The following is a 12,265-nucleotide window of genomic DNA, read 5'->3' on the forward strand; positions in this document are numbered from 1 at the left end:
AGTGCACAGCCAAGTGCTTTATTCACTGGGTGTTCCAAACCGGTGCCGAGTGCAGTTCAAGGTGTTGATTTAGATGCATAAAGCCCTATCTGCTTAGGGTTCTGCAGATCTTAAAGGCTGCAGGCCAGATTCTGATCTCATTCGTTCTGGGGTAAACCTGGTGTGACGGGTTGCTCCCTCCTCCGGGGTACTATTGGAGTACTGCTGAGCCCGCCTTTTCCACCAGCCTGGGCTCCCTTACAGGGCCGGCTCCAGACCCCAGCGCGCCAAGCGCGCGCTTGGGGCGGCATTTTGCCGGCAGGGCAGCAGGCGGCTCCAGCGGACCTTCCGCAGTCATGCCTGCGGGAGGTCCACCGGAGCCGCAGGACCAGCGGACCTCCCGCAGGCATGACTGCGGAGGGTTCGCTGGTCCCGCAGCTTGGGTGGACCTCCCGCAGGCATGACTGCAGAAGGTCCGCTGGAGCTGCCTGCCGCCCTCCCAGCACAGGAGCGTCTGCAAGAGGTCCCCCGGAGCAGCGGGACCGGCAGCGCGCCCCCTGCAGCATGCCGCCCTGCTTGGGACGGCCAGCTGCAGAAAGACACAGACACTGAAATCATAGAATCATAGATTCTTCTTCAAGTGCTGTCCCTGTGGGTGCTCCACTCCAGGTGATGGTGCGTCCCGGCGCCGTTGATCGGAGATTTTCGGTAGCAGGGCCTGGTCAGGATGCACACACTCAGCTGCTGTCTTGTGGCATCGTTCGGGTCTGCCTGAGCATGCACGTCCTGCACCCCACTCAGTTCCTTCTCAACCATCCCCAGCTGAAGATGGGACTCAGGGCAGTGCTGAACCTCTTCCTTGGTCACTGAAAGAAATAAGTAAAAAGAAGTAGAAATAGTTAGACAGAAATATCCCAGTTCTCTCCCTTCCTTTAGAATAGTTTGTTAGTTTAAAAAAAAACAAAAAGCTTTTTCTCTCGCGTTCGTCTTCCGTTGAGTCTTTGCCCCCAGGCAATCATAGGTCAATGATGCCGGGATCTCCGGGCTTTAAGAAATGCAATTCCTGCAAGGAGCCTATGCCACGCTCTGACGGACACTCATGGTATGTGAAGTGCCTCAGCAAGACACACGTCCCTGCTAAGTGTCTCCATAGTACCCATCTGAAAACCAGAGCCTTGATGGAGAAATCTCTGCAGCCGCCTATGGAGATGGGCACAAGTAAACCCTCTCTCTCACGCTCCCCTGCCAGGTCAGAACCGATCAGGAGCACGGCTTCACCCTCTCAAGCGAAGAGGCAGGATGCCCCAATGTCCACCCAGAGACTTTCAAAAGGGTAAAGGGTCTCCTGCGAGATCTTTACCCTCGGTGCTGACAGCTCCAAAAGCAGGTGCCTCTGACTGCCCCAGCAACTCAGCCGTGGCTCACGCAGGATGCAAAAGCAGGGAAAGCTCTCCTCTGCACCGGTTCTACCAGCATTGGAGATGAAGCCAGTACCGGCAGCATGTTCGGCACCGAGCCTGCCGATCACCCCTGCAGCAGACGCGGACCCCCTGCAGGGTGCCTATAAATGGCCCGCAGCACCTACAAAATCTAAACAAAAGTCACTGCAGGCTTCCACTCACACTCCGCGCCCCGCAGGAACACAGCCCATGGAGCAGCAACTATTTTTACATCAAGATGATATCTCCGTGGCCCCTGAGCCTGGCTCCCCGCTCCTTGACACACAGTGCTCACTATATGAACAGTCGCTCTCGCCACCCGACCTGGCTACCCTCACGGACAGCGAGAATGACATGCAGCAGCAGTCAGAGTTCTCTCCGCCTGATTCTCCTCCACTGGAACCATATATATCTCAAGGCACAGCACCTCACAAGAACCAGCCTCAGTTTCCCTACTCTGTCCCCCCATGGGTGAGACCTCACTTTTCTTACCCTATGCCTTCGCCTCAATGGTACTCTTGATCTGTTCCTGCTGCCACTCCTCCTCGTGGCCCTTCCACCAGACCACAGACCCATTCTGAGCCTCTGTGTCCAGCTCCATCTACATCTCGAGCTCCTGAAGCCCCTCTTGAAGAGGTGGGCTATAAACCCTTACCTGATTCACCGGCTCCTAACTCTCCAGCAGCTGCAGATGGAGCCCTCATGCGTCCACCTCCACAAAATGTGGACAACTTTAAGCAATTCCAGGAACTTTTCAAGAAGGTGAACAAAGCCCTCCTAGACCCAGCTAACATTCTCTGGCAGACCCCTGCTTGCATCCCACCAACATGCAAAAAGGCTGAACGAAAATATTATGTTGCTACCAAAGATGTAGACTTCTTATTTTCCCACCCACAACCAAATTCTCTTATAGTGGATGCAGTGACACACAGAACAAAACAGCCACAATACCTACCCACTCCGCAAGACAAAATTCTGAAACGACTTGCCGTCCTGGGCTGCAAGGTTTATACCTCCTCCACTTTGCAATATAGAATTGCAAATTACTCCACCCTCCTCGCAAGCTACGACTATGACAACTACAACAAGCTCTTTGATTTTACGTCCCATATCCTGGAGAACAGGAGAGCGGACTTTAAGTCAATCCTTGTTGAAGGCCAATTGGTGTCCAGGACGGTTCTACAACCATCCCTGGACATGGCAGACACAGCAGCCCACACTACAGTGGTGATGCGCAGATCTTCCTGGCTATCTGCATCCGGTATACCCAAAGATCTGCAGACCAAAGTGGAGGACCTTCCCTTTGACAAAGATAAACTTTTTTCTAAAAAAACTGACCAAGTCCTTCACATGATAAAAGACTCTAGGGCCACCCTGCGCACACTTGGCATATACCCGTTTCTCTCCAGGAGACAACAGTATCAACCTTATTAGAGGCCCCGCACACAACAATATCACCGGTCCCAGACCAGATCATATGATATTGGAAGGAACCGCAACAGACCTCCTAAGCGCAGACAAAACCATGCGCAACCAGCCACCTCCCACCCATTGGGAAACAAACATCAATTTTGAAGTGTTGGTCGGGGGTCTGCATGACCACCTCTTGACTCCGCTGCCTATTTGCCCATTTGCCCACCACCTCCAGTTTTTCCACCATGTCTGGCAACAGGTCACACAGGACTGCTGGGTCCTGGAAATAGTTCAATCAGGTTACTCCAGCCCTTTCATCTCCTGCCTGCCTACCCTTCTCCCTTCCCCGTCCCTCTTCAGGGACCCCTCTCACGAGCACCTACTTCACGTAGAAGTGGCTCATCTTCTACACCTAGGTGCAGTGGAACATGTACCAATGCAACATTGGGGAAAAGGATTCTACTCTCACTACTTTCTGACCCAAAAGAAAGGCGGGGGATGGAGACCTATACTAGACCTACTCCGACTGAACAAATTTGTACATGTACAGAAATTCAAGATGATCACATTGGGCACAATAATACCCACGCTGGAACAAGGGGACTGGTTCACAGCCCTCGACCTACAAGATGCCTATTTTCACATATTCATTCATCCAGCACAGAGACGCTTCCTGCGATTCACACTCAGACATGACCACTTTCAATACAGAGCACTCTCACTCGGACTCTCCACAGCACTGAGAGTATTGTCCGAGACTCTAGCCATAGTCATGGCCCACCTCTGCAAACATGGGATTATATTTTTCCCCTACCTAGACGACTGCCTTACCAAGGGTGGCTCATATGACAAGACATTAAAGGCGACGCGTCTTACCATCTTCCTCTTCCACAGTCCAGGCCTGCAAATAAACTTCAACAAAATTCACCTTGATACCCACACAACAGATCAAGTTCATTGGAGCTCACCTGGTGCCCAGGCCAACCCTATGGATGCTGCTAAGGGAAAAATCTTCTGGCAGGTGTGCATGCGGCATGCACACACCTGATTGGAATGGATTGAACAACACATCTCAAAGAACAACAATTATGAGAAGGTGAATAACCATTTTTTTCTAAGAGCTCTGGGTCAGCTCTTAGGGACAGTCTAGGCATACTTACTCCTGCCTCAATGTGGGGGATGGAGTAGATGACTTCTTGCGGTCCCTTCCAGCTCTACATAGCTATGATTTCTAAACTTTCTCTGCAGAGGGAGCAGCCATTCTGTTCCGAGCAGCTGTAGCTTGTTACAGATGAAACTAGTAGCTGAAAGCCTGTGCCGTTGCATGGGTGTGGCAATTGGACCAAGTAATCCAAACAACAAATGACATTATTGTAATGGTGCTGCCTGTGGTGAGACACTTCTGTGAATATCGATTTAGGACAAATTGCTTAGAGCAGGGCAGTTACAGCCCAAGGCTGGGGTTTCTCCACTTCTAAGGCACCAAACCAGCCAGCCAGAGAGGACTTTAGTTTTACCCCACTGGCTAACCATAAGTCATACAAGCAATTCCCTTAGACACTCCAGTTTCCCAGTATCACCACCAGTGCCACTTGTTATGGGGACGAACGGTTATGAAAACCAACACCCCAGTAAAAGAAAAAAGGTTCTCCCGATCCCAAAGGATCAAGCCCCAGACCCAGGTCAATATACAAAACAGATCTTACCCACAAATCACGCTGTTGCCAGCGGTGGCTCCCAGCGCTCCAAGCGCGTGTCTGGGGCAGCAAGCCGCGGGGGGTGGCCTGCCAGTCCCTGCAAGGGCGGCAGTCAGGCAGCCTTCGGCGGCTTGCCTGCCGGAGATCCGCTGGTCCCGTGGATTCGGTGGCAATTCGGCGGTGGGTATGCCAAAGCCATGGGACTGGTGGACCTCCTGCAGGCAAGCCACCGAATCCGCGAGACCAGGGACCTCCCGCAGGCAAGCCGCCAAAGGCTGCCTGACTGACGTGCTTGGGGTGGCAAAAAAGCTAGAGCTGCCCCTGGCTGTTGCCAGTCCTTTAGAATCTAAAATCTAAAGGTTTATTCATAAAAAGAAAGAAATAGAAAAGAAAGCTAAAATTGGTTAAATGGAATCAATTACATAGAGTAATGAAAAAACCTGCAGGTTCAAATCAAGTCTCTGGAGTACATACACAGCTGGGATTGGTCATTCATTCAGTCCTTTGTTCAGAGCTTCAGTTTGTAGCAAGGTCCCTCCAGAAGTAAGAAGCAGGATTGAAGACAAGATGGAGGGGTTTTCAGGGCCTTTTCTATTCTCTCCCCATGGAAGGACACCCCTTTGTTCCTACTGTGGAAAATCACAGCAGCAAGATGGAGTCTGGAGTCACATGGGCAAGTCACGTGTCCATGCATGACTCAGTTTGCAGGCCACCACTATTGTTTACATGTAAGTTTGAACGCTCCCAGGAAAGCTCAGATGTGGATTGGGGTCTCCCAAAGTCCATTGTCAGTTAAGTGTTTCTTGATTGGGCACTTATTAAGAATTGTCCTTTCTCAAGAAGCTGACCTAATGCTTCACTGAGGCTACTTGGAATCAAATACATTTGAGATACAAGTAAATAGCCCATATTTATAACTTCAAATACAAAAGTGATACACACATACAGCTGGCCTAATTATAACCAGCAAACCATAACCTCTTCATAGACACCTCACACGACAACCTTTGTACAATATTTGCTGCAAACATATAACAATGGTTGCAACAATGATCTATGCGGTCACAGTTTATGTCAATAACGTTACAATTACTACATGCAAATTAGTAGTAGAGTAAAGGTGGTGATTGGTTGGTTGAGTTGTGTCTGATATCACAATGGTGTAGGACTCTTGGCATGGCACATGCCTTACTGGAGCTGTACATCAGCCTGGTAAAGTCAGAATGGCTGAGGACTTAAAAGTTGGCCAGTAACAGACTTCAAATCCTGGTGACGATTGAACCTGGTGATATTGTAACTAAAAAGAGCCATTCTCTTACTTGTATAGCTGCTTCCATCACTTCACACAGACACAACAGATGTTCTAGGCTTCAGAGCAGTACATGGACAGAGTGACAGTCCTGGAATCTTATTATATAGTGTAGACTAGCACCTTCTTGCTCACTGTACAAATTAGCCGGAGACCTCTTATTTTGCAACCCAGTGTCCTTTTATTTCCCTGTATTCATTTCCACCACCATCTATATACAACTCTATGTACAAGTCAATTGCAGTTAGGTAGCCAGCCGAGGGACAGCTAGTGCCTGGTGCTAGCTAGGCGCAGCCGATTCTTACTCCTACTAGTTCTCCCCTCCCCCTTCCTTCCTGTCTGTGAGCTTTATAGGCCTTCCTCTCAGCAGGCTCACAAGTGATTGCTCTTAGGCTCCTTTAATGAGCCACACCCTGCCAGCTCCAATCAGTTCCCCTGCATGGGAGCTACGCTAGCAGGTTCTGAGCTAACGGGCTGGTTCGGTGCCCCTTAGGCCAGCACCCTGTTACATATAGATACATACACACTGTGCTCTCTCTCTCTCCCAGAGACTTTGTTTTTGTTCTTTCTTGTTGCTTCTTTAAAAGCTAAAATAAGTAGTTTTAGCATGAAAGGGACTGATTCTGTTTTCACTGCCACAGTGCCACTGACTATAGGGAAGATATTCCTGATTTATACTGGAGTGAAAACAGAATCAGGTTCAATGGCCTGCAGTAATGCCAACCCCAAACATGCAAAAATCACAAGTCATTCCCCCGCTCCCAAAATCACGAGATTGTATTAAAAAATCATGAGGTTTTTTTTAAAATAGTAAACTTTGGTTGCTTTTTCTTTCCCTCCTGGCTTTTGAGGCATTATATTGCACTTGAGACATGTCTTGAAGCTTTTCTCTGCAACCAGGAGGGTTAGAAACTCATTTCTTCTTTTAAATGACAGCTGAGATTTGCATGCCATGTGGTGATTCTAGCAGCTGGGGCTTGAACACAAGGAATTAAAACAAAAATCACAAGACTCAGCAGCACTGAATCAACATCTAATCATGACCTATTCCTTGTGTTTTAGCCTGGACCTTAAGGACAAAATCTGTATTGCCTCGCTCAGTTTTAATTGACCTATGGCTTCTCTCTGCAGGCAGCAACATGGTGGAAGCGGAGAGAACCGGAATTAACATTGTGACATCTCCCTATCAGATCCACTTCACAAAAACACCCAAGTACTTCAAGCCGGGGATGCCATTTGAACTCATGGTAATATCTCTTCTTCTGGATCATGGCCACTGTTGCCTGAGGTGTATAAAGAGGAGAGAACTATGGGTACTAGGGTGATGAGGGTGGTATAAGAACTTAGAATAGAACAGAAACAAAGGGCCACATTCCGATCTCAGTTACACCAACCTAATTCCAGTGTGGCTCCACTGTATGCAATGGAATCACTCTAGATTTCCACTGGCCCAAAAGCTGACAGCAAATACAAGGTGTGGAATGGCACCTAGCTAGAGTCTTGGCCCAAAATGTGCTCTGGGGTCAGTCGTGTACTGGGGGATAATATTCCCTGGACTGTGTGTTAGTTGCTGGCACTTCAGGCTTTTCTGACTGTAGAGGGGAATTGGGCACAGGTGAGGAGTTGCAAAGGGGGGGGCATTTGCAGAAATAGGGGGAAGAGGGACCATTGTGGGTATGAGTATGTGAGGGAATTTCAAAATTGGCACTGACACAATGATTCTTCTCCCAGCGAGTTAGGCAGCATTACAGGAGAAATATTATGCTCCTAAAATTCTGAACCAATCAGCCTCAGTCCTCTTGTCCGCAGAGAACATGGTTTGAGGTCCCACACTCCTCTGGGGCTGAAGAGTTTGTGAAGGGAATTTAGTAGTTTTCTGTCAGCAGGTGCGTAAGACTATAAATTAGCAGAGAACTGAAGCAATTATCTTTGGCTGCAGACCAAAGGTGCATAAACGAGTAATTGATGACCACAGCAGTGAGCAGCTTAAGTCCATTTCTTATCTGGATATTTGCTTTACGTATAGCGTGGTGAATGGGATAAACATAAAAAGGAGTCGAAGGGCTGAACCTTAAGATCCATGCAAGTAGCTGTCTGTTTTTCTTGGGTGCCTGAGGGTAATTTAATTGCACCGGCTCTCTGAATGCTTAGGGCTAACATGGGTGCTCAAATTTTATACCGGGCAGAAATTTCGGGCTGGAAAGATCTTAGGTCAGAGGCGCTGACTTTCTGATTTCCCAGGGGGTGCTTGACCCCCGTTACGTCCCAGGCCCCACCCCCACTCCACTCCTTCCCCCAAGACCCCACCTCTCATCTTCCCTCTCCAGCTCTGCCCTGCCTGCTCCTCCCCTTGCCCCCCCAGCACCTCCTGCCCACTGCTGAACTGATCCTCAGTGGGTGGGAGGCAATGGGAGGGAGGGGGAGGCGCTGATTGGTGGGGCCTGCTGGTGGGTGCTGAACACCTAAATTTTTTTCCCCCAGTGGGTGCTCCAGCCTCAGAGCATCCACAGAGTCGGTGCCTCTGCTTAGGTCGTTAGAGGTAGTGCAAACTGCATTCATGAGGAGAATGCTTGATCTTCTTAACTAAACCCCAGGTGATTTATGTAGGATAGAGGTGGGTGAATGTTCTATTTCACCCAAAGCCCAATATGTAAGGGTTGGTTTCAGAGTACTAATGATTTTACGTCGGCTACCAAGGTTCTGTTTGGAGCAACAGTGTAATAGGTTTAAAACTTTAAAACATCCTTGGCTTTTGCAAGGCCATTGATCTCTGCAGTCTTGAGAGTTTTCAGACCCAGGTCTAGTCAGCACTCAAAGGGTACGTCTAGACTGCAGTCACGGGGTGCGCCTGGAGCTCTAGCTGACATCCCTGAACTAGCTTCCGTCACCTAGCTTGGGTCCAGGAACAGTGAAACTGCGGCAGCGCTAGCTATACAAGCCCACCCTGGCCCCTGGATAATTACTCACGGGGCTAGCCTGCACTGATGCTCACGCTGCCTTAGCTTTACTGTTCCAGGACCCAGGCTAGTGAGATTAAAGCTACAGTGGGTACGTCAGCTCGAGCTGCGTTCACACCCTGTAACTGGGTAACGAAAACGACCAGGATCTGTCAATGGCCGGGATCGAACCTGGGATCTCTGGAGCTAAATGCATGAGCTGTTACTGCATGAGCTAAAAGCCACATGGCACTTAGCTAAGGCTGTAGTAGACTCATTCATTGCTAAGTGATTTAGGTGCCACTAGAGGGGTACAGAGCACCACAGCCAGCAGCCATGGCGTGCATACAACTGCAGCCTAGTCATCCCCCAAGTCAGAGTGTGAAAACTTTAATTAAGATCAGAGTTGAAGATATTTGTAAACTCAAACTTATTTAGGTGCCTAATTCCCATTGAAGTTAGACACCTAAATACCTTTGAGGCTATGGACCTGAGATGCTACACATGTGATTTGATTTAAAGTTAGGATGAAGGGAGCGCTGCACCCCTTATTCGATGCATCCCTTTTTGATGGTGCCTCTCAGGTCTACATCACAAACCCTGATGGCTCTCCAGCCCCCCGTGTCCCAGTACAGGCTGAAGGATTCCAGTCAGCTGGGCCGACCCAGGGAGATGGAACTGCGAAGCTGATTATAAACATGCCCAGGGATAGGCAACAGGTTCCCGTCATGGTGAGTAACCTTCTAATGCTGAGTCTGGGCTAAGTAGTATATGCACCCCGAGGGAAATGCCCTGTTGGTGGCATTCACTCCCCTCTCATGCACTAAGCAGGGGGGTAACTGAACTCTGTGCATTCCATCTGCACCTGGGGTAAATTTCCTGTATGCCACTGGGTTTTGGAGATGCTCCAATCACCATGTAACCAGTGCTCCATCATGGCGCCAGAAGAGATCCTAGAAAACATTGACATGGGCATCAGCAGGTCCAGATTAGTCCCCTTGCCACACTGAAGGTACCCACCATGCAGCAAAGGAGGCCTGCAGACAGCGCATGGCTGCTTAGTGTGAAGACCCTGTGAGGTGACACCAGGCTCAAGCTACAAAGCCCGAGAGAACACTGGATCTATCTGTGTCCAGCCGCTTGAGGAGAGAGTCCGTCTATATTCCTCTCACCCCTCCTGCAAGGGGCAAGGCAGTCTCCTCTTTTCAGGGACATGTTCTCTGACAGTCCAGAAATCTGGACTCCCAGCAGGACTGTGCTGAAGCGATGGGCCAATTAAAAGTGGCATTTGGCATTTCTCTGAAGTGTCATGCCTAGAATGGCTGTTAGCAGCAGAATCCACCAACAATGAAAGCTTCCTTTGCTGTTGCTCATGGTGTGACCCAGTGTGAGGGGCTAGAGACCCCAAGCTCACTCCCAGATTCAACTAGGATTTTATCTCCACCTCCCCTGCAGGTAAAAACTGCCCATCCCAACCTCCCAGCAAACCGCCAGGCCTCTAAGTCCATGGTGGCTGAAGCCTATCAGTCCCAAGGAGGGTCTCAGAACTATCTCCATCTGGCAGTGACGGCTTCTGAGCTCAAACCTGGAGACAACTTACTTGTGAATTTCCACCTGAAGAGCAACAATCCAGCTGTTCTGAACCAGATCCAGTATTTCACCTACATAGTAAGTGCTGCGTCCCTGGGTACTGGGATCTCCTGGAACTTAGGCATCATCTGAGTTTCCACATGTCCTTTAATAGTCCCACTGCATGTAAGGAGAACCTGTAGCAGAGAATTCTTCCCAGTCAGGCAGTATATTGATTGTGTGTGTGGCAGGGCCCGGTTGGCTTCTGCCCTTGCAAGGTTCATAAAGTCACTCTGAGACGCTGGGTTTAGTAACCACTGGTGCATTTTATTCTCAGGCTTGTTCCCACTGCTGTTTCACCATGAACAAGTAATCCTGCACCAGCTGCAGGCAAGAGGGAGGGAGAGTTACCTCCCTGCTTTCATTCCCTTCCTTTATCCTTTTCTCCTGCTCTCCCCTGGCTTCCTTCCCTTGAGACTTTTATGCAGCCACAGTCTAATTAGGTAGCAGCTGTCTCTGCCTCTTCAATTAGGGCCAGGTTACCTCCAGCCTGCTCTAATTTGTTCCCCTAACGAGGAGTGGGCATGACAGAGGGCTGAAACTGCAACCCTATGCCCAGCACCCTGTCACAGTGTGAATGAAATAGTCAGTCATGGAGACAACCACTTATCCACTTCTGATTATCCGGGCCCTGTGAGAGCCCACTTCCTCCAGGAGCTGGAGAAAGAACCCAGGAGTCCGAACAACCATCCTTCTGCACTTGCTACTAAACCATACTTCCTCTTTGAGCTGCAGATGGAACCAGGAGTCCTGACTCCTCCTCGTGCACTCACTAGAGCATATTTCCTCTTTGAGCTAGGGAAGGCACCCAGGAGTCCCAGGTCTCATTTCTCTGCTCTAAACACTAGATTTCACTGCTACTTTTTCAACGCAGAGTAGTAGGTCAACTCTGTTATTTTTAGAGCTGGACAAATCAAATAATAAAGTTGCCATATAGCACGGATATGAAGTATATTTGGTGAGTGGGATGGGGCAAAGGAGGGGTGGTCTCTGTTGGTGAAACATAAACGATACTCAGATTTGGGAATCAGATTGAGTAAATATTAACACCAACACAGATGGATGCGAAAATTCATGGAATCTGAATCATCCATTGTGTTAACTCTTGTGGCCTTTAACAATCTATGTCTCATTTTTCCCTGTTAGATCCTGAATAAAGGGAAGATAATTCGTGTAGGGAGACAGGCCAGGCAGGTGGGACAAAATCTGGTGACCATGTCCCTGCCCATCACTCCAGACCTCATCCCTTCATTCCGCATCGTGGCTTACTACCAAGTAGGAAATTCGGAGATTGTAGCAGACTCTGTCTGGCTGGACATCCAGGACACATGCATGGGAACGGTAGGTTGATATTCAAGTTGACCTTCTATATGTTAATTCCTATGAAGGTGTTATTACAAAGTAGTTTTTCCTAGCCTGAGGTGCCGACTGACTCTCAAAAGGGACTCTAAAAATGGCACCGGGGGCTTCTAATTGACTGTCTTCCAGCAAATTCTGGATTAGATTTGGTTGGTTTACTTGTACATAGATGTTCCCCAGCCTCCACAAGCCAATGCTCTCAACCCACTCTGGGATATGGGAGTCAAGTTGTGGTTCCTTCTAGCTCAGCAATAAAGACTCTGTGGATTGAAGTGGATGGAGCTATACTGACTTGCACCAGCTGAGTATCTGGCTTTGTATCTGCACCATAATTAGGCATTTTGCTGATGATGTGGCTGTCAGAATTGATTCCAGCTCCCTCTCCCAGGGCCGGGCTTGTTCTTTGGGGCTAACAGGAGTAAGATGCTTATTTTTGGCTCATGAATTCAGTAGATGTGACTCCAGATGCCTATAGGGGACCTGACTGTGATGTAACTACAATGC

The 12,265-nt window shown here is 49.1% G+C and overlaps 1 protein-coding gene across 2 annotated transcripts in view; it reads left to right on the forward strand.

The window, feature by feature from the left end:
* The window catches only part of LOC120391362 (venom factor-like), an 83,196-nt gene that overhangs the window by 18,106 nt on the left and 52,825 nt on the right, over positions 1 to 12,265 (forward strand). For both annotated transcript variants that reach the window (XM_039514934.1, XM_039514936.1), the window contains exons 12-15: positions 6,969 to 7,084; positions 9,358 to 9,504; positions 10,229 to 10,441; positions 11,549 to 11,743. In XM_039514934.1, coding sequence (XP_039370868.1) covers positions 6,969 to 7,084; positions 9,358 to 9,504; positions 10,229 to 10,441; positions 11,549 to 11,743 — 671 coding nt within the window. The remainder of the gene's footprint in view (positions 1 to 6,968; positions 7,085 to 9,357; positions 9,505 to 10,228; positions 10,442 to 11,548; positions 11,744 to 12,265) is intronic.

The sequence above is a fragment of the Mauremys reevesii genome, linkage group 25 (assembly GCF_016161935.1).
Source record: "Mauremys reevesii isolate NIE-2019 linkage group 25, ASM1616193v1, whole genome shotgun sequence".
Taxonomy (NCBI): domain Eukaryota; kingdom Metazoa; phylum Chordata; order Testudines; family Geoemydidae; genus Mauremys; species Mauremys reevesii.